At 42.8% G+C, this 22,855-nt stretch overlaps 1 protein-coding gene across 2 annotated transcripts in view; it reads right to left on the bottom strand.

Annotated features, from left to right (window-relative positions):
• The window catches only part of LOC309545542 (TRAF family member-associated NF-kappa-B activator-like), an 87,329-nt gene that overhangs the window by 17,597 nt on the left and 46,877 nt on the right, over positions 1-22,855 (bottom strand). For both annotated transcript variants that reach the window (XM_082244755.1, XM_082244754.1), the window contains 2 exons: positions 7,080-7,203; positions 1,565-2,094 (listed from right to left, as the gene is read on the bottom strand). In XM_082244755.1, coding sequence (XP_082100881.1) covers positions 1,565-2,094; positions 7,080-7,203 — 654 coding nt within the window. The remainder of the gene's footprint in view (positions 1-1,564; positions 2,095-7,079; positions 7,204-22,855) is intronic.

Raw genomic sequence — 22,855 nt, 5'->3', positions numbered from 1 at the left:
GGGCTTAAGTGGTTAAAATTGCGCACAGTCATGAAATGGAGACAAATTACGGTACCTTAACATCTCCAAAGGGGACATTTTAAATGCCTTTACAGGTTACCTGTAAAGGCTTATCAGAATCTGAAAGCCAAAGGAGGCCCCCAGATCCCGCCCCCCAGATACCACCCCCCCCCCCCCCATGTGAATGAGTGTGCCTATTCACCAAAAAAAAGTGTAAAAAAGTCAATAAAACAGTAAACGAGTTTTTAAGAATTCCTTTATTAAAAAAAAAACACAAAACAATGTACCCGGATATAGATCTATTGTCAATCACGCTGCCATCACTGGACCTGAAAAAAGAAAAAAAAAACCTCTGGCCTCATCGAATGCTCCTGGCCGACTGCCTGCTCCTCCACCTTATATTTCCTTATTAGCTAAGAGGCAGAGTCACCCGATGATGTCAGCGGGTGACCCCACCCCCTTGTGTCGACCCAGCATGCCCCAGTTGGTGATGTCACAAAGGACGGGTCACCAGCTGATGTCATTGGGTGACTCCCCCCTTAGCTTTTCAAGAAATGTCAGATGGAGGAGCAGGCATTTGGTGGTAAGCATTCCCCCCGCCCCAAAGCACCCCCCTCAATGCTGAGGGCATGTGGCCTGGTGTGGGTCAAAAGGGGGGGGGGCGCTTGCTCGTCCCCCCCTTTCCAGGCCTGCCAGGCTGCATGCTCCGATAAGGGTCTAGTATGGATTTTGGGGAGGACCCATGTAGCTTTTTTTTTTTTTTGGCATGGGGTTTCTCTTAGCATCTGTACCAGACCAGAAGGGCCTGGTATGATTTTGAAGGGACCCCATGCTATATTTTTCTTTTTACTATTGCTGCCATTGTTTTGTTTATATTTCAGCTGTCAGTGGGGAAACCCGCTGGCAGCTGATGAGCCATCGGTTGTTAAGGATATCGCATCTGGCTTCCTGGCCTTCTGCTTAACAACCAGCTATTCTTTACACAGAATTTGAATCAATCGATCATTTTTCGACTGATCCGAATTTGAATCTTTACGAAAATGTGGAATTGGTTAGAAAACTAATAAACAAAACTAATTTTAACGAATTTCATCAAAATTCATTACTATTTCATTCGGAGATTGGGATACATCCAAATCTCTGAATAATCAAAAATTCATCCAAATTTGTATTCGGACCAAAACGAATTTCATGTGTCTATTTTTCTACTTATCTCTGTTGTTAAGAAAGAATATTGATTCAAAAAAAACTTGTGGACTGGTCACATGTTTTATTTGGATCTGCAGGGAGGATGAGATCAATTGCACTAACAAAAGTAACAAACTAGTCACATATTTGCTCACTCAATGATGACTACTCTACTTGGCTTGAAATCATTTTTGGAAATACAAAGGGTACTTTAAAAGAATTCTAGCGTAAAAATAATTGTTAAAAGCTGCAATACCTTTGTTATTAAGTATATTTGGTGCATTACTCAGATATTATAAGTCAAGGAATGCTTTTTGCTCCTACTCGTTGTACGGTATGTAAGTATGCTGCTTATTTAAAAAGTTAGTTTGCTTACCTGGGCTGGGCCTTTTATTACACTGAAATTGTTGATTTGTGGCTCCAGAATGGCTCCCTTTGATATGTCTTTTGATTGCAAAAAACACATTTCTTCATCCATATTAAGAATAGGATCTGGATCCATTGGTAAAAAGTTAATCTCAGACATTGCAGGGATTGATTTGTCTCCAGCACCAGGCACCTTGGGAAATGTTGGTGCATATGTTTTGATGAACAGTGCAAAGTTGCCATTTATCTCTGTTTCATCCAGACTGACATCTGTATTTGACATATATGTGGCAAGCCCTGATTTTTCACACTGACTAGCTAGAAAGGGGTACTGGTCTTTGTTTGGAGGAAACCGTAAATCGAAATCAAATGAGAAAGTTGATTTGTCTTCTGTTTCTAATGGCTGATATAGCTCTTCAGTCATGGTTTTCGCAGTTTCTATTGATAGAGGTTCCATCCCCATCTGCCGAAAGAAAGGGCTTTTGGAGCATATGGGGTCTTCAGCATCAGTGCATTGAATTGGTTTTGACATGGGCTTCTCTGTAATGTAAAACATTTGCATATTAATAAGGTTTTTTTTTTTTTTTTTTTTACAATTCTTTATCTTAAATTTTTACCAAGGACATACTTATGATCACTAAGGAACATTAAAGAGTGTTAAAGAACATTACACATATATAGTATACAATACATAAGATATATCAGCCTAACATATACAGTATCTTACTAAAAGAGCGATACATGATGCCAAAAGAGAATAGTATATCGGTCGTGGTAGCCCAGGTCCAAATGTTGATTAAAAAAAGATGTAGGAGATGCAAGCAATGTTAAGAGTATTAGAGGAAGAGTATGGGTATAGGGGGTACCTTAAAAGGGGGCAGGAATTGGGTGGGAAGTAGATAGTAAAGAGGGGGGGGGGGAGTTGATACTGGAGTATGTTCCTTCCCATCAAAAGAGGAATGTAACGGCTAAAAAAAGAGGGGTGTGCTAGCTAATTTGACTGCTCAAGTATAGAGCTTTACTCAGAAGAAAAAGTATACTTCAACCAATGGAACCAGGTGCATCATCAGAATTTGTCCTTGGGATTTCTTAGATCCACCTTGTGTTCAGCACCTGGGCCCCCCCACCCAAAGTCACCCCCCCCCAGACTAGGGGGCACCCTTAAGGTACACCGACAGCCTCCTTAGCACTCCATCTTCCACCCGACTGCCCCTGTTGGCATGATTCATGCCTATTTATAAGGTTGTTTGCCCCCTGCCAGCCCTTCTACTGGGGATTGGCTGAGGTCCTCATAAACATTCATGGCAGCCCCTCCTTACTTCCACCCTCCAGCTCTAGAAGTTTCTACAAATCTCCAGACCAGCGGTAAGTGTTAGAGAGAGCTGCCTGATGAATCATCAATCCCTGACCTAAAGTAACCCTAACCCAGGTTACATAGCTCAGGCTTAGCCCTGAGCTAACTATGTTTTGCCTACTCTAACAGACCTACACTAACTTTAGCACACTTCTAGAGGGCTACAGAGGGGTACTTCAAAGGGGACAGGAATTGGGTGGGGAAGTAGAAGGTAAAGGGATTGATACTGGAGTATGTCCCTTCCAGACAAAAGGAATGTAATGGCTGGAAAAAAAGGGGTGTGCTAACTAAGCAGACTGCTCAAGTATATATTTGTACTCAGAAGAAAAGGTGTACTTCAACCAATGAAACCAGTTGCATCAGAATTGGTCCTTGTGATTTCTTCGATCCACCATGTGTTCGACAATGATTATTCTTCAGAAATAGAGCGTTGCAGTGCAGAGCGTAGAAAGAGCTTGGTAGGTCCTGCTGGCAGAGGGCAGGGATAGAGGTCCTGGATATGTTAAATGATAGAATAAGAGGAAGATCTTTTGTATCGACTCTGGGGGGGGGATGAATGGTGAAGTATATAGGATGCCTATGTGTCAGTCAGTTACTTGTTTTATTACCTCCCTCACTCATATCCAAAAGCCTCTACTATTAGTACAAAACCAAAAGATATGACGAAATGTGCCTTCAACAAAGCCACACTGCCAGCCGACATGAAAGGTCTGGGAGTATATTTTTTGTAGGACTGTCAGCACCTTGTACTGCCTGGTCAGGATCTTATAGCCTGACTCCTGATACTTGCTAGCTATAGACGAGTGTTGAGAGAAATATAGACTATTGTCTTTTTGTTCAAATGAGAATAAAGTGCCACTTTCTTCCACTTGAACAAGAAAGGGGGTGTAAAGGAATAAAGAAAGATGGAGTTAAGGAATCAAAGAAATGTGTATGCTAAGTAAACCAAATAACTGAAAGGACCAGGCTCAAAATATAATTGTTTAAAAAGTGTCAGTCGCAGTAATGAGGTGCCCTGTTTGTAGTAGAAAGAAAATGAATTAATTGCTGAATTAATCAGAGAAAGTCCTGAGGTCAAAAAAGTACTGTGTTGCGAAAATGAATACGTTGTCTATCTTCCTGACCAGAGGCATTTTCTAGAATGGGGCTCATAGGTGTGATAGTGAGGTTAGGGTCATGTATATGGTTCCCCATTGTCAGAATACAAAGACATAGACCAATGGTCAGGTTATTCCTAAGGGCCTTAATACATTTTGTTTTTACCCAAGGGAGACAGCAGAGAGGGATGGCAGAATTTGTTTGTTCTGGGAAAATCCATTGTTAATAGTCAGAATATTTACACCACACCAAAACCCTGTAAAGGTGGTAGCATTTCAGAGGGTAAGGAATGGCCATTCTCTCATGTAATGTACGAAGTATATAACAGTGTGATAGCTCACCACATAGTTTTTTTTGCTCTTTGAAATAAGGAAGGGTGGTTTCAGGAGAGTTTAGTAAAACGTATAGGTCACCAATACAGCCTGAAGGGTAGCATATTGCAAAAACAGAAACCAGGAGTTCAACCCTTCAACCTCATGGGTTTAAATGGATGACATAACTATCCCACATGTTTCTGGGGAACAACCCCTTCCTCAGAGCAATGACTGGTTAACCAATGACCTCCACCTCCTAATATTAGGTGACACAAAAGTCACCCTACCTCCCTCTATGTACTCAGTACATAGCTCTAGTCCCCTCTGCACCAGCCCTCCATGGCTTTCTCTGATGCAGCACTGGCAGGCAGGGCCGGGACAAGGGGTGATTACGAGGGGTTGCCCTGGGCTGTGTGGGATCATGTGAGATGGAGGGGCACCACAAGAAGATTCAGGGGGGGGGGGGATTTCTGTTGGGTGGGGAAATTTGAGGGCAGCAGGGAGTAAGAATTGTTCTAAGAGGAGAAATTTGGGGGAGTGAGCTAGGAAAGCTGATTTGGGGGGATTGGGGTCAGGAGGGGCAATGGCGGAAGAAGATTTGTGCTAGAAGAGGTTATATAGTAAAGGTGGGAGGGGATGTGTGCTAGGAAGGGAACTTTTTTTTTGAAGGGGGTGAATGTGGAGTATTGGGGAGGGGGGATTTGTTCTAGGAGGGGGGATTAGGAGTGGGGGGGGGAGGATGTGTACTTGGAGGGGGGGGGATTTTGAGGAGGAATTTGTTCTAGAAGGAGTGATTTTTGTTTTTTTTTGAGGGGGGGGGGGATCTGTAATATTTGTGCTGGAAGGGGGGTTTCAGCATGGGGGCAGATTTATCCTTGGAGGAGGGGAAATTTATTCTTAGGGAGTACGCATGCAGATTACTGCTCTTTTTTTTTGGGGGGGGGGGGTGTATTTCTGATAACACATAATACTTATATATCTTGGGGGGGGGGCGCAGTTTGGCATGTTCACCCTGGGCTCTAGATGGCCTTTTCCTGGCACTGCTGGCAGGTCTAAGCAATAGGTCTGCACTGGCAAAACAACCTCGCTGCTCCTGAAAATATCTGGGAAAACTGCAGGGAGGGGGGAGCAGTGAATCACACAAAGCCCACAGCACAGCCACAGAGAAGAGAGAAAAAAGGTCCAAAGCACCGTCCACACAGCGGTGAGGGGAGAGAAAGCTCAAGCGCTCCTCTAGCTGGCAGAGCGCCCGGCTACATTCTCTTTTAGATTGAGTTAAAAAGTTCAGTTAGTTTCCTCAATCTACAAATTTGATGAATTAGGGAATAATGGTACTTTTTTATCTATTGTGAAATTGACATTGCTTTCCTGTACTTTACGGTGGTGATACATTAATTGAACTGCCTTTCCTTTTTTTCTAGTTTACAAAAGTTTTTATTAGAAAGTCATATAACAAAACATAATCCATACAGTACAAAAGTAGTACAAAGAAAGTGTGTACCATAGTAGAGTAAAAAAACAGATAACAGAAAACTTGGTATGCATACTCTTCAATAAACTTGTTACATAGCAAGTGGGCTCTGAACAATAATGAGGATCGGGATGACATAAAGTAAATGGACACAAATCAATCGCATTTATCCCATATATCCCATTTAGCATGAAAAGCCGACATGGTACCATTTAGAAAGTGGAAGACCCTTTCAGAGAACTTGAGGTCCTCCATTCTTTTCATAACCTGGGACCAAACAAGGTTCTGTGACCTCCAATTGAAAGCAATCATCCATTGGATAGAGCTCATCCAAGTATGAATTAACCTGGAAATGTGGGTGGGGGTATCGGGAACATGTGCAAAAAGAAGGCAAATTTTTGGCTTAATGGTAATATTCGTCCCAGTCAATTGTGACAATTTAAGTTTGGTTTTATCCCAGATTACTTCCAAATTGATCACAGCTCCAGAACAAATGCAGAAGAGTGCCGTCCTCTGCACATCCCCTAAAGCATGATGGAGAAACCGAATGGTAAAATGAATGAACAAGGGACGGGGTCATATACCTTTCCTTTTTTTCTAAGCAAGAAAATGGCACATAGTACTCTGGTAACTGTTATTGCTAGCTGCCCTATTTTTCTTTTCATAAATCAGTTTGAGTGACATGCAGGACCAGATCTAACTCTGCCTCTTATGAGGCCCAGTGACCCAGTTTCATAAAGCAACAAATCTAGCCCTATTTCATGTGCAATTTCATGTGCTTAATGCAGACCCAGGTGTGGCAAAACTCAATCCAGGACCTGGTTTTACCCTGCTTTATGTGGGGGCCAGTATGACACTGCTTCATGTGCGACCACATTTGAACCTACTTTTTTAGGTTCGACCCAGCTTCATGTGAGAACAGGTCTGACCCTGCATCATATGGAACCAGGTCTTACCATGCTTGATCTGGGCTAGGTCTGACCCTGCATCATATGGAACCAGGTCTTACCATGCTTGATCTGGGCTAGGTCTGACCCTGCTTCATATGGAACCAGGTCTTACCCTGCTTGATCTGGGCTAGGTCTGACCCTGCTTCATATGGAACCAGGTCTTACCATGCTTGATCTGGGCTAGGTTTGACCCTGCTTCATATGGAACCAGGTCTTACCATGCTTGAACTGGGCTAGGTCTGACCCTGCTTCATATGGAACAAGGTCTTACCCTGCTTGATCTGGGCTAGGTCTGACCCTGCTTCATATGGGACCAATGTCCTAACAGTTTGTCTTACCAGCAATATGAGCATCTTTTGAAAGCAATCTTTGAAGAAGTTCTGCTTGTCGTAAACACACAGCTTGCAACACTTTGAATTGTTGGTAAAGTTCAAAAAAGGCTCTTTCCATTGCAAATGCCATCTGTGTTGGAAAAAAAAAGAATAAAAAAGTAAATGAATTGTTAAGGCATGTGAAGGTATCCACGTATTTACTTGTCACTTATTAGAGACGTGTGGTTTCATAAGATTTAAATAACATATCTTCAAAACACCTCAGCCTACTGCAGGTTGGAGCTAGGATGGCCAAAGGGAGGGGAAGAGGGCATAACTTACCTCCACTATGTGGAAATTTTTGTGATAACTAGTTATTATTTGGTAAATAGTGCCCTATCAGACCAGCCACCGTTTAGGTGACCTAAGCTAAGTGAAGCCACTTTTTTTTTGCATGATTAAATGTTGGGTGAATAAAATTAACAAGCAATAAGAAGCTATGCAGCCCAAAGCTGCTTAACCCTAGGCCTACAATACCCTAGTACACATGCCCTCCTGGATTGCTAATCTGGGCTTCTATAAGAGTTAGGATCAGCACATTGTGTATGTATTTTAATGCTGGATGATTGTACACCAGAAAACAAAATTTCCTTCTAAGGCCTTGTTTAACCGCTTTACCACCGCCCACAGTAATATTACTGCGGCAGAGTGGTTCGTTATCGTCTGACGACGTAGTACGCCGGAGGCTCGCTCCCGCTGTTTTCATTCACAGCGGGAGTCGGGCCAGGGGAGGAGCAGCGGTGATCGCCGCTGCTCTGCCCCGATCGCCGGGGATCTAGTGTGGAGATCCGCCCGCCTGTGTAAACACAAGCGGGCGGATCTCCATAGTGACAGAGAGTGACAGATCGGAGTGTTCAGCATAGCTGGACATCCGATCTGTCCATGACTCACTCAGTCACCTCCCCCCCTACATGTCAGTAAGCACCAGGCATACATTAACCCCTCCCTCTCCAATAAAATTAACCCCTTCCCTGCCAGTGTCATTTTTACAGTAACAGTGCATATATATAGCACTGATTACTGCAGTAATGTCACTGGTACCCCCAAAAGTGTCAAAAATGTCAGTCAAGGGTCCGATCTGTCCGCCGCAATGTCGCAGTCCCGCAAAAAAATCGCAGATCGCAGCCATTACGCGTTAAAAAAAAAAACACCAAAAATGACAGAAATCTTTCCCTTTGTTAGTAAACGCAATAACTTTTGCGCAAACCAATCAAAATATGCTTATTGCGATTTTTTTTTACCAAAATTGGTTTTTACATCTTTTTTGGGGGGAATTTCATATAAAAAAATGTTAAAAATATTGTTATTTTTTCAAAATAAACGCTCTTTTTTTGTTTATAGCGCAAAAAGTAAAAATCGCACAGGTGATCAAATACAACCAAAAGAAAGCTCTGTTTGTGGGAAAAAAAAGGACATAAATTTCGTTTGGGTATGGCGTCGCACGACCGCGCAATTGTCAGTTGAAGTCGCACAGCGCCGAACCGCAAAAAGTGGCCTGGACGGAAGACAGCAAAATCCTCCGGTGGTAAAGTGGTTAAACTTGCTCAAAATACTGACACTGAACAAAGTCGCCTAAAGCATTAATGCACATTGTTCAACGCGTTTGAGCATTTAATGCATGTTGAAAATGTTTTCCAAATATTTATTTACTAAACCGGGAGAGTGCAAAACCAGGTGCACTTCTGCATAGAAACCAATCAGCTTCCAGGTTTTATTGCCAAATCTTAAAGTGTTACTAAACCCACAACAGTAAAATCTGTGTGTACTGGATATGCAGTAAAACATGCTCAATATACTCACTGTGGAATCTAAGGGGTTAATCCTCTGAATTATGTAAAAAGGCTGTTTGATCCTGTTTTCTCTGATCTCCCCTTTTTTTTACTGTCCCCAATCCATCTGCTGATAGAACAGAGCCTTGAACGCACTCTGCACATGCTCAGTTTGGTGTGTATTGCTAGAGAGTTTTTTTTTTTTTTTGGCGGGTGAATGTGATCAGCACAGGATCAATCAGCACTGTCCAGACAGAGGGTCAGGGATCAGGCAGCCACATAGGACAGTCAGTGCAGTGCAAATACAGCGCAAAGAAAAAACAAGGGGTGATGGATATATGGTTAACTAAGTTGCATAATATCAATAATAAGTGAAATTAAAACCGAAATGCAGCTGTTCATAAATAATGGTGATACCCAAAATTCTCAAGTGCAAAAAATATGTAAACTCAGCGCAAAACAGCATTGAATGTGAATAATACACAGAAAAGGTTATCTACAATGTAGAGCTCTTAAAAGTGCACCGTGCAATGTTGCAAAAATGTGCAAAAAAGGCTGAAGTGTAGAAAACGTATTAATAATAAAATCAATATATAGAATAAAGTGCCAGTCCAGATAAAATAGTTCAATAAGATTTCAATAGATGGATAGTTGTAAACAGTTCCAAATGGGTCCCACGAAAGTGCTGGAGTGCCAAGAAGAAAGTGCACAATCATGCAATCGTTTTGGTGCAGTGAAAAGGTGCCGGTCCTCCCCCTTTGGGTATTCACTTACCGGACAAAAATGACCCCTACGCTATACAGCTATAAGGGTCGACAGAGCTTATGTCCTAGTAAGGAACCAGCTGCCACACTTCTCCAAGACAGGTATGCCTCCAATGATACAAATACCCCGATGCCTGTACCTTCATGTCTGTATTAGAGGGACATAGGACAGTCAGAGCAGAATGAAAACTCCTCCTACAAGCTTTAACCAGTGCTCAGCTGGACACTGATAGAAGTCACAAGACTGCTATATACTGCTGATGAGAAAAGGTATTTAGCAGTTTATATTTACTAAAATAACTGCATTTCCATGTTCTGTGTACTGTAGGAGACCAGATATAGTGAATGTAGGGTCCTGGGTTCAGTAACATTTTAATTGAACAAGCTGAGGTTAGACGCTGATTGGCTACAATGCACAGCTGCACCAGTTTTAGCAAATCTCGCAATATGCCATTTTTTTTTTTTTGGTGAACAAGGCCTAATGCAACACAAACAAATACCAGCCCATTTATTGCATATTACCATACACTTGAAGAATGGAAGGAGTTGAGATGCTTCAATTATCAATTGCTGAATGCTTTACTAGATATTTGAGGAGAGTTAAAAATGCACCTCAGGCACCTACTGTTAATGCCAGTGTGAACAGGGCCTAAGGCTCTGGACTTTACCTTGTGTTTACAGTTCCTTATGTTGTACTTCACCAGGCAATGAAACAAACAGCACTTTTTAACCAGTTGCCGACCACCCGCCAAACATTTACTGTGGCAAGGTGGCTTGGCTGTGCGAATCGACGTACCTGTACGTCGCTCGCGTCCGCAGGTAGAGGGTTGTGTGCGAGCGTGCCCGCTGTCCCGGTGGACATCGGATTAGTTCCAGAACCAATCACTCGTCAGGTCCATGGCCTGGACCTACTGATCGATTCTGGCGAATCACAGAACGCCCTGTGCCTATGTTTACATTACATGCAAATGATGCAATCTCTCCTCCTGGAGCCCTTTTCGGTTCCAGCTAGCGAGGAGAGAGCATCAACTGTGAGTACACAAGCACTACACTGACACCAGTACACATAGGCACATATTTTACCCCCTTATCACCCCCCAGTTAACCCTTTCACTCCCTGTAACAGTAGCACTATATACAGTGTACAGATATTTTACTGACCACCGTATTAGTGTCACTGGTGGCGCCAGTTAGTACGAGCAGCAGTTAGTGGTAGTTAGCGTCAGTACCAGTTAGGTTTAGGGTACCCGCCATATATTCCCTAATAAAGTTTTTACCCCACTGATCACCCCCAGTTAACCCCTTCACTGCCCTGTCACAGTGTCAGTATTACAGTGTACAGATCTTTTTTGTGATCACTGTATTAGTGTCACGGGTGACGTCAGTTAGCGTTAGCGTCAATCCAGGATAGCGTCAGATTGCCTGCCACATATTCAGTAATACATTTTAATGCTTTTATTGCCAGTGACACACATACACTAAACACCTCCATTTCTAGTATAGTGTGTCTGAATGGATCAATATCTTTGGTCAGATCAGAATTATACTAGCGTCCCCAATAGTATAGTATAGTGTTCCTAAAATGCAGCATTAGCAGGATCAGCCCCAACACCTGCCAGCACCTGCATTTAGCCCCTCCATCCAGCCCCCAAGAAGTGCAGTATATCACTGTCACTTCCAATACACAGCACACAAATCTGCAACATTAGCAGAGACAGGCCTGATCTCTGCTAGCACTAGCAGTTACATTTTTTGGTAGCGGTTCAAACAGTCTCTGACAACCAGGTGCTTTTTTAGCTGTGAGTCCCACTAGGTACCTATAAATTTATTGACCAAAATGTCCAAACAGAAGTACACTAGTGAAGAGGCCTACACAATGCTGAGTATGACAGATGAGAGCGATGGGGAAGCCTCACTGTCAGAATCAGGCTCATTATTTGAACCTGTAGAAAGCAGAGGCACCCTGACAGATATCTCCGACAACGGATTAGTGGTCCCTGCTAAGGTCAGGCCTACCCGACCCCATTCCCAGGTTGCTAAGGTGCAACAATCGTATGGTTCTCGTATGCAGCAGAGTGTCAGTATTAGTACCGCTCAACCTTCTGGTGAACTGGAAAGCACCAGCGGCCTAGTACACCCTAGTCATTGACAAACCAGCACTGCAGTAACACTTGGTAATGTGGCGAGTCCCATAAGTGCAGTTCAAACTGGTGCAGTGGCTAGCACAAATAATGTCCCGCAGCCACCAAGAATTCAAAGAGAGGCTCATAGAGCCCATAGTGTCCTTCCCGATGCGCTTGCAAATCCTGATTGGTAGCCCACCACTTCTGCAGCACCCGTACTTCCCCCATTCGCTGCCCAACCCGGAATTCAGGTGGAAATAGCCGATTTTACTCCCCTTGGTTTTTATGAGCTGTTTTTCACGGGGATCTGTACTTATCTATTGGGGACCAAAGCAATTTATATGCTGATCAATTTATTGCCGCAAACCAAAATTTGACCCTTGCCAGAGAATTCGTATGGAAACGTATCACTGTTTCGGAATTTAGAACCTTTCTGGGCCTATCCCTCTACATGGGCATTACTAAAAAGAGTGAGTTGCAGTCATAATGGTCCACTGACCCAATTCATCATATGCCCGTGTTCTCTGCTGCCATTGCCAGGACTAGATACAAGCAAATCTTGCGGTTCCTGCATTTTAATGACAATGAACTCTGTTGTCCACGGGGTGACCCTGGATATAACCGGCTCCACAAAATTCATCCCCTTGTAAATTACTTTAACCAAAAATTTGCAGCCTTGTATATGCCCCAACAAGCTGTCTGCTTTGATGAGTCCCTGAGTAAATTTTCTGGCCGCCTTGTTTTCAAACAGTTTCTCCCCAGCAAGCATCCCAGATATGGGGTCAAGATGTATAAGTTCTGTGACAGGGCAAAAGGCTACATATGTCGTTTCTGGATTTATGAGGGAAAAGATATCAGTGTGGAGACCCCTGACTGCCCAGACTACATAGGGAGCAGCGGCAAGATTGTTTGGGACTTGGTGTCACCCTTATTAGGAAAGGAGTACCATTTATACAGGACAATTATTACACAAACGTGCCACTTTTTAGTCACCTTTGTGATTCTGGAATTGGCGCATGTGGCACTGTGCGACCTAATAGCTGGGGCTTCCCCCAACAGCTTGTAGATGCCTTGATTAGACGGGGGAGAGAGCCTGCTTGAAATGTAATAAATTGCTTGAAGTGAAGTGGAAGGACAAACAGAACCATTCATACAGATACGACAGTCCAAATTACAACGGCGACTGTTGTTGTTGAAAAGCCTCTCTGTGTCCACGGATACAACCTTAACATGGGAAGGGTGGACTTCAACAACTGGATAATAGTGCCATACTTAATTGCCCATAAGGCCAGACCTGTAAAAAAAAGTCTGTATACTTATTCCAATTGGTCCCTCCTGTCCTGGCCAACCTAGTCTCTGCATCGGGGACTGTTTCCGTCGTTACCACACACTAGTGGAGTATTATTATAGGGTACAGCACAGCAAAATCTAGGGCACACTTTCACACAGGGTCTTGAAATATGTTAGATGACTATCACATTTTGAGAGACTCTAGCCTAGAACATTTAAAGTTTTTCACCGTTCCAAAAAAAGTGTAAAATAAAATAAAATAAATAAATAAATAAATAAAAAAGTCTAAAATAGTTGTTGCTTTATTGAGTTAATTTTCTGTTCTTACTGTTTTTCTGTACTTTATAATATACTGCTATACTGTAAAGTTTTATTATTACTGTTTTTCATTGTTAACCATAGTTTGCTTTGCAGATACTACCATTCTACTGTTCTGCTGTACTGTATACGTACTATTATATGTAATGTTTTATTGTTACTGTGTTTTATTGCCCCCCCCCCCCATCATCCATAGTTTTCTCTGGCTCTCCTGTCCCACCGGGTAACCCGAGAATGCAGCCGGTGGTTCCGTCAGCTGACCATAGAGCTGATCAGAGACCAGAACGGCTCCAATCATCTCTATGGCCTAAGATACCGGAAGCTACGAGAATTTTATCACTTCAGTTTGGCCTGATATAAACAGTGCCATTTTTAAATTGGAAAATAATCTTATCCCACCGATCTTGGTGTGGTCAGATGCTTTAAGGGCAGAGGAGAGATCTAGAGTCTAATAGACCCAATATCTTTCAAAAAACCTGTTACTACTTATTGCTATCATAGGTGATATTTACATTCCCTTGATAACAATAAAAGTGATAAAAAAAAAAATGAAGGGGAAGGTGTAAAAATAAAATAAAAAAGCAATATAAATATAAAAAAATGAACGCAACCCCCCCCCCCCCCCGTTTGCGCGCAAAGGTGAACGCAAGCATCAGTCTTGCGTCATATGTAAACAGCAATTGCACCATGCATGTGAGGTATCACCGTGAATGTCAGATTGAAGCCAATAATTCTAGCAGTAGCCTTCTTCTGTAAATCTAAAGTGGTAACCTTAAAAGGCTTTTAGAATGTACGTAGCTTGTCGCCGCTGCAAGGGCGTGCGCAATTTTAAAGCATTAGTATTTATATTTATTAATATTTCATCAATAAAAGCAATTTTTGCAAAATATACATGGAATACAGAGCTGAAATTACATCAATGTCAATAATACTAAGTAATCGGCCTAAGATAATATTTTATATTTTACCAAACAATTGGGCAATATATTGTGTATTTGTGCATTCAATTTAAAAAAGGTGTTTTTTTTTTTTTCAAAAAAGTTGCGTTTGGAAAATCTCTGCGCAAATACTGTGTGACAAAAAAATTGCAACACCCACCATTTTTTTCTGTAGGGTCTCTGCTTTAAACAAAAATGTATAATGTTTGGGAATATATGTTATTTTCTAGTAAAAAAAAAAATATTTTTTCATGTAAGCAAAAAGTGTCAGAAAAGGCTTGGTCTTTAAGTGGTTAGAAGAGTGGGTGATGTGTGGCATAAGCTTCTAATATTGGGCATAAAATGCCGGACAGTTTAAATACCCCCCAAATTATTTTTTTTCGGAAAGTGGACACCCCAAGCTATTTGCTGAGAGGTATGTTGAGTCCACGGAATATTTTATATTTTGCTTTGGGAAAATAATTATTTTTTCTTTACACAAAGTTGTCACTAAATGATATATTGCTCACAAGTGCCATGGGTATATGTGGAATTACACCCTAAAATACATTCTGCTTCTTCTCCTGAGTACAGGAATACCACATGTGTGAGGCTTTTTGGGAGCCTAGCCATGTACAGGACCCCAAAAACCAATCACCGCCTTCAGGCTTTCTAGGGTCGTAAATTGCTAATTTTACTTGCTCACTACCTATCACAGTTACGGATGCCCTGAAATGTCAAGATAACACCCCCCCCCCCTCCCCCAAGGAATAGTAGAAACCCCAAGGAATATTTTATATTTTGCTTCTGCAAAAATTACATTTTGTTTTTTACACAAAGTTGTCACTAAATGATATATTGCTCAAACATGCCATGGCTATAAGTGAAATTACACCCCAAATACATTCTGCTGCTTCTCCTGAGTACGGGGATACCACATGTCTAAGAATTTTTGACAAAAAAGGAAGAAGACAAAGGGCGCCAGGTCACAATATAGTATGAGAAATATGACAATACATTTTGGCATTTCATGGCCTCCTAAACTTTGATAGGTAGTGAGGAGTGAAATCAACAATTTACACTGTTAGAAAGCCTGAAGGCAGTGATTGGTTTTCGGTGTCCTGTACACGACTAAACTGTCAAAAATTCTTAAACAAAAAACTGACCTAAGTCAGTAAGTCAGCGCTCACTGACTCACAGTGGAAGGTAAATGCATAGACCATATGTGCAAAAAACACACAAGCATATATAAACATATAAAATAGTAAGGCAAAAAATTCTAAAGAAAAGGGGGGGGGGGAATGTATATATAACAAACAAGTCAAAGATGGGAGTGCAAAAACCTCCTCATCTATGAACGAAGTCCTTCCACAGTCCAGAAAAATCACAGTGTAGATGATTCCTTGTAGTGGATGGTCATGGAGTCCAAATCAAGGTGTATGTGGCATATAGAGTGCAGGCAGCTCCTCGGGAGGTGAGGGACCCTCCAGGCATATAGCAAAAAAGCAAGAAGACAAAGGGCACCAGGTCACAATATAGTATGAGAAATATGACAATTTATTGTAGTGACTTACATGTACAAACGATCCAAAATACAGCCGGTAAACCATGAACAACGGTACTCGCAATGGGACACATCCGGGATGATCAGATCCGGGGACCTGCTGAACGATCCTGTGCTGTGTGGCAGTGTCTATGATACAGGTGCCGGTTGCTGCTGTAGGTGGCACAGGCTCTCTGGATGGGCAGCCTTGCAGATGTCTGTGTACAGCAGGGTCGATGAAAGCAGTGACCCGGAACCGGAAGTGATGTCAGCGACCTGTCAGTTCCTCCACGGAGTCTGACAGGAACCAGAGAGCTGGATAGAGTGTGGAGGGCGGGCCGCAACGTCGTTTCGGAGGTCCTCCGAAATGACGGATGGAGATGGAGGACCTCCAATGCCCTCCATCTGATAAAGATGGAGGGCATTATCAGACGCCATTGGGGGATCCTCTTGCAGGATCCCAAACTGGCTCCTGTTTTACCCAAGCATCCTCGAGTTATATACAGGAGGCCCAGGAGCATAAAAAAACCTAATAGCCCCCAGTAGGATCCATAAGCCCAAAGGTGATTTCCAGTCCATAACCACTTTCTGTAATTTAGTGGGCATGTAACAGTGCAAAAAAATCTTGTGCAAAATGTGCCCTTTTGTCACTCATAGAAAGAAGTGGTTTTACGGTCCCCATGAGAAAAAGTACATACACAAACAATTCTATTGCTGCTCCACAAAATTTGTGGTTTATGGCTTGAGGTGTCCCTGTGGTCTTCTCTACGTGGGACGCACTATTCGCACAGTGCGTGCCCGTTTTGGAGACCACAGGAGACTAATCGAAAAAGGCTCCGTGGAGCATAGTGTCCCCAGGCACTTTCGTCTCCATCACAATCAGTCCACCGAGGGAGACCATTCCCCCCAGTAATTCGGAAGCGGAGCGCTTCCAAACCCTCTGCCATAGGGAAACCTTTTGGATCTTTACCCTTAATTCTTTGGCCCCTGGGGGATTAAATGAGGAGCTTGAGATTAACACGATCCTGAAATGAGCATTTTAGATGTTTTATATAGTTTTTACACGTGGTTTATATTCCTGGTCATCTAGTTCACTTCCGTCATTTGAATTGTTGCTAAACAGGCTGTTTGATAGTGTTTTTATTGCAGCTACGGGCTGTTATAAGGTTCAGGCGACCTTTATAATTATAACTATGTTTATTCTATCAACAGTTTTTACCCAGTTAATCCTTATATAATTTTTTAATTTTATTATTTTTTTTATTATATATTTTTTAATTTAATTAATTAATAATTTAATTTTTTTAATTTAATTAATTAATAATTTAATTTTTTTTATTTTATTTAATTAATAATTTTTTTTTTTTAATTCATTTTTAACTTAACACAGAGTCACCCCATATGTAGGATAGGAACCCCCCGAGCTTGGAGTACAAGTGGGAGGTTCCTCTTTCCCTTTTCCTTTAATAAGTTTCTATTTTGATATATTTTTAAGTAATTCTCTGATATTTGTTCAGGATAGAGACACACAAGTGTCACATTTGTTGAACAATTTTTTGTACAATTTTTTGTACAATAATTTGTGTGTAGTTCATAGACAGGGTTTTTTCTCCCTTTTTATCTCAATGGTTTTAATTATTCACTGATATTGTTTTTATTGCGGCTAATTAGTCATTGTTCACTTAATGGGCTTCCCTGCCTGTGTTTCCTATATAAGTGTTTCCAGTGGAGGGGTGGGCCTGCCTGATGAAGGAGGAGGACCTCCGAAACGACGTTGCGGCCCGCCCTCCACACTCTATCCAGCTCTCTGGTTCCTGTCAGACTCCGTGGAGGAACTGACAGGTCGCTGACATCACTTCCGGTTCCGGGTCACTGCTTTTATCGACCCTGCTGTACACAGACATCTGCAAGGCTGCCCATCCAGGGAGCCTGTGCCACCTACAGCAGCAACCGGCACCTGTATCATAGACACTGCCACACAGCACAGGATCGTTCAGCAGGTCCCCGGATCTGATCATCCCGGATGTGTCCCATTGCGAGTACCGTTGTTCATGGTTTACCGGCTGTATTTTGGATCGTTTGTACATGTAAGTCACTACAATAAATTGTCATATTTCTCATACTATATTGTGACCTGGCGCCCTTTGTCTTCTTGCTTTTTTGCTATATGCCTGGAGGGTCCCTCACCTCCCGAGGAGCTGCCTGCACTCTATATGCCACATACACCTTGATTTGGACTCCATGACCATCCACTACAAGGAATCATCTGAACTGTGACTTTTTCTGGACTGTGGAAGGACTTCGTTCATAGATGAGGAGGTTTTTGCACTCCCATCTTTGACTTGTTTGTTATATATACATCCCCCCCCCCTTTTCTTTAGAATTTTTTGCCTTACTATTTTATATGTTTATATATGCTTGTGTGTTTTTTGCACATATGGTCTATGCATTTACCTTCCACTGTGAGTCAGTGAGCGCTAACGTACTGACTTAGGTCAGTTTTTTGTTTAAGAATTTTTGACAGTTTAGTCGTGTACAGGACCCCGAAAACCAATCACTGCCTTCAGGCTTTCTAACAGTGTAAATTGTTGATTTTACTCCTCACTACCTATCAAAGTTTAGGAGGCCATGAAATGCCAAAATGGCACTACCCCCCCCCCCCTCCCCCCCAAATTACCCCTCCTTGGAAAGTAGACATCCCAAGGTATTTGCTAAGAGGCATGGTGAGTATTTTGCAGCTCTCATTTGTTTTGGAAAATGAGGAAAGAAAAGGAACTTTTTTTCTTTTTCGCTTTTTAAATTTTTGTGTGACAAAAAGCGAGATCTGCCAAATACTCAACATGCCTCTCAGCAAATAGCTTAGGGCATGTACTTACCAAAAAGGGGTCATTTGGGGAGGTTTTGTGCTATCTTGGCATTTCATGGCCTCCAAAACTGTGATAGGTAGTGAGGAGTAAAATCAACTATTTATGCCCTTAGAAAGCCTGAAGGCAGTGATTTGTTTTCTTGGTCCTGTACGCTGCTAGACTACCAAAAAGTCTCACATATGGGGTATCCCCATATTCAGGAGAAGCAGCACAATGTATTTTGGGGTGTAATTCCACATATAATCATGGCATATGAGCAATTTTTTTTTTTGTCTTTTTTCAAACACGTGACAAAAAAATGTAATATTTAATGAGCTCAACATGCCTCTCAGCAAATTCCTTGGGGTGTCTACTTTCCAAGAAGGAGTTTTTTTTTTGGGGGGGGGGGGGTTGTACTGCCCTGCCATTTTACTACTTCAAGAAATGAGATAGGCAGTCAGAAAGTAAAAGTTGCATAAATTCCAGAATATACACCATAGTTTGTAGACGCTATAAATTTTGCGCAAACCAATAATTATACACTTTTTGGGATTTTTTTTTTTTTATCAAAGACCTGTAGCTAAATTTATTTTGGCCTTAATGTATGACAAAAAATTTAGTTTATTGGATATTTTTTATAAGAAAAAGTAGAAAATGTAATTTTTTTCCCAACATTTTCTGTATTTTTTTGTTTATATCGCAAAAAAAAAAAAAAAAATCCCAGTGGTGATCAAATACCACCAAGGGCTGGCTTTAGCTCCACCTTAGGCTGAAGCCGAATTTGTGGTCTTTCCCATGGGGGGATTACAGCCAGTGCTACAGCCACCCCCCTCCTCTTTTTTTTCTGCAGCCCTCTGACTCCTCTGCTGTCTCCCCTGCAGGGATGATCTGACTAGAATGCTTGTCAGAGGAACGTCCAGTATACAGCTGATGCACTGGAATGGGGTTCTGCAGGCAGGTGGCACCCGTGGGAAGTAGCAGGCCTTTAGTAGGGCAGAGAATAGGAGAGATGTTGGTTTGAAACCAAGGTCAGGTGGGGATCAGAGCAAGCATAGTCAGGAGGATAGCCGGGGTCACACACAGAAGAACAGAGAGAAGATGCTGCGGTCAGGAGGCAGGCAGAAGACAGGTCCAAGGGCAAGCTGATTCAGTAACAGGAATCCACAGAGGCAAAGGGAACACAGGACCAAAAACACTAGAGAGCCAAAGATCAACCAGCAAATGCAGAGACTGACTGGCTTCCTTACAAAAAAACATTTGGCACCAAACTAGCCTAGGGGCATGCGTAACTGTGCGCATGCGTGTTCCAGCGCTCATCCATGCTTGCTCTTGTGCACCCGTTGTGTGCCAGTGCAAATATCTGCAGCCATACAAAGGACTGATATGCCAAATATTCAAGCACCTCTGTTGCAGACAGTGCCCTGACATAGAAGCTAGACATTGGAAGCAGCTGATCCAGGATGACGCACTGGGAAGTGCAGGCAGGATGAGGCAGGAGACATGGTCAGGAATCTGGTCAAGGTAGGTTGTCAGCCATCTTGGACATGTGCAGACTGCTGCCTCTTATAGACTCTGATTGCATCATCACTTGCCTGCTGCCTGGGTGTCGCACAGTGATGATGCTGCACACCTGACTATATCTATCACCTGATGGGTTGCAGTCTTTGATTTTTTGTGCTCCAAGGTGCATCCTTGCTAGCAGTCTTCTGTTCTCCGTGTTCCACCATGTGTTCATCCGCTGACGACTCTCCTGGCTCTCGACCCAGCATTGGCAGATGACCCGGCATCGGCAGACTACCCACTTCTGGACTCTACCCCGGCTTGGATGACTGCCTGCTTCTGGACTTGACCCCGGCTTACCCCTGCTCCCACTTCCTCACTCTTGCTGTGCGTTTATTGTTGTTTGCTCCAATAAACTGCTTTATTTTACCTGCATCCCCATGTGGTCTGGTTTCCTGGCACCCCGACATGGTCAGAGCACAGTGGTCAAGCAGAGGAATAGACAGGAGCGTGGCCAGGTGCAGGCCAGGGTCATACACAGGAGGTAATTGGGAACAGGTCCGTGGAACAAGGCAATGTCAGAGCCAGGGGAGAAGCAAGTCAGGTCAGTAACAGGAAATCCAGAAGCAACAAGCACATAGGAACACAGGTATAAGGGAGCTGAAGACCAGTCAGCAAAGTCTGTGAGCAACTGTCCTCCTTATAAAGTCCAAAGAGCGCCAAGATCCATCGCACATGGCGTGCGTCAGTGCCCACAAGTGTGTGCCATGAACGAATATGACTATGCTGGGTATTGATAAGCATGCCAGGCCTTTGAGCTAATCTTCTCCGGCTTTTCCCCTGACATCTATGCACAACAGTTCCCACTGAAGAATCTCACAGCCTCTGTCCCCTCCTCCTCCAAAAGCTACCAGCCATCCATAAAAATGTGCAACCCTGTGCCTCCACTGATATCCTCTGTAAACTACTTTGTGGTTACAAGAAAGACTGAGCCTAGACCAGCCACCTGCCACCAGCTATTCAGGTCAGAGAGTGGAGTAGCTACTGTCAGCTTATGTCGTTGTGAATGAAAGTGTAAGATTCTGGTACCTTCGGTACCCTTCCAGCCCAATTCTTCCGCATATAGCTACCTGTCCCTTTAAATCTCGTGACGTTGTCACTAGGCGCTGCTCTGAGCGGCTATTTCAATCGCCGGTTTTCACTCACAAGGTGTTCGTACAAACCGCTTGTTACACAGCCTTGTCTGACGCTGCCGAAACCTCCAGCTATTTCCTGTATCTCGCTACGGATCCTGTATCTCGCTACCGATCCTTCTCCTCATTACCGGACCCCTCATCTCTCTAAAACCAACTAGTGATAAGTACCCCGCAGGGGATTCCTTCCTATCAACTTGCACTATCTACTCTTGTATACTAGAGACTGTTGCTATCTATGCATTACTATTTCTATCATCTGCACTGTTACATAGATTGCTAGCTCTTGAGTCTACTACCATCTATATCCTTGCACTGAGTTAGCAATTCCTGTACACTTCATCTGCTGTCCCCTACCACCTGTTAATTGTACATGATTGCTAACCTATCTGCATACTATCTATCACCATCTGCTAACACTCCTGAACATTACTATTGAGTGCCTATCATTGCTATCACTACTCACGCCTGTCCTTTCAGCACATCACCTCTATACTATCGTATACAACCTATCACTCCAGGAAAATCTTAACTGAGTGCCTGTATATTTGCATGCTGAGGCAGGCTGGGCCACAATGATGAGTCTGGAGAGTTGGATATGGTGATTCAACACATCTCTGCACGACTACTGAGTGGAAATTCTGCAGCTGCATATCCAGTTCACTAAACAAACGCCGGAGCGTTACAGATTGTACGAACCAGAAAAAAAAAAAAAATGGATTCAGCAGAATTAGCCACTCATGTGTTACAACTAACACAAAAGGTAGATGCACTAATCCTTTCCCTTACCGAAGTGAAAAATGAAAATCAGACTTTGAGACAGCAGGTAGCTCGTATTTCACAGCTTACTGCTGCTCAACCTCGTGAGCCCAAAATAAACCCTCCTCTAGTGTTTACAGGTGATCAAACAAAATTTAGTGAATTTAAAAACGCATGTCAATTGCTTTTTAATCTAAAACCTCGTACTTACACTACAGACCAAATTAAAGTCTGCACCACTATCTCATATTTGTCGGGTGATCCACGGGCTTGGGCAGACTTTCTCTTTGAGAAAAATGACCCTCTTCTTAACTCCTATCCTTTATTTTTAGCAGAACTCGCTAGCCTATATGAAGACCCAAATAGGCAGAGTACTGCTGACAGCCAATTGAGGGCTTTAAAACAAGGAAGGAGACCTGTTGAAGACTTTGTAGCAGAGTTCAAAAGATGGACCCTTGATTCAGGGTGGAATGATGCATCTTTGCGAACCCAGTTCAGACTCGGGTTATCAGAAGCCGTTAAAGACGAGCTCGCCCGAGCGGATTTACCTGGCACTTTGGATGCCTTAATACAACTCAGCATCAATATTGACAGGCGACTGCGAGAAAGAAAGGCTGAGAAAATGGGAATACCATTATCCAATCCTTCTCGGGTTTCGCCCGTTGACCCTACTCCTATGGAGGTAGGAACCATACGCCCACCATTATCGTCTACTGAACGA

Source organism: Pelophylax lessonae, assembly GCF_965119305.1.
Source record: "Pelophylax lessonae genome assembly, chromosome: 2".
Taxonomy (NCBI): domain Eukaryota; kingdom Metazoa; phylum Chordata; class Amphibia; order Anura; family Ranidae; genus Pelophylax; species Pelophylax lessonae.
Note: the sequence above shows the minus strand (reverse complement) of the source record. Positions and strands in the feature narration are given on the sequence as shown.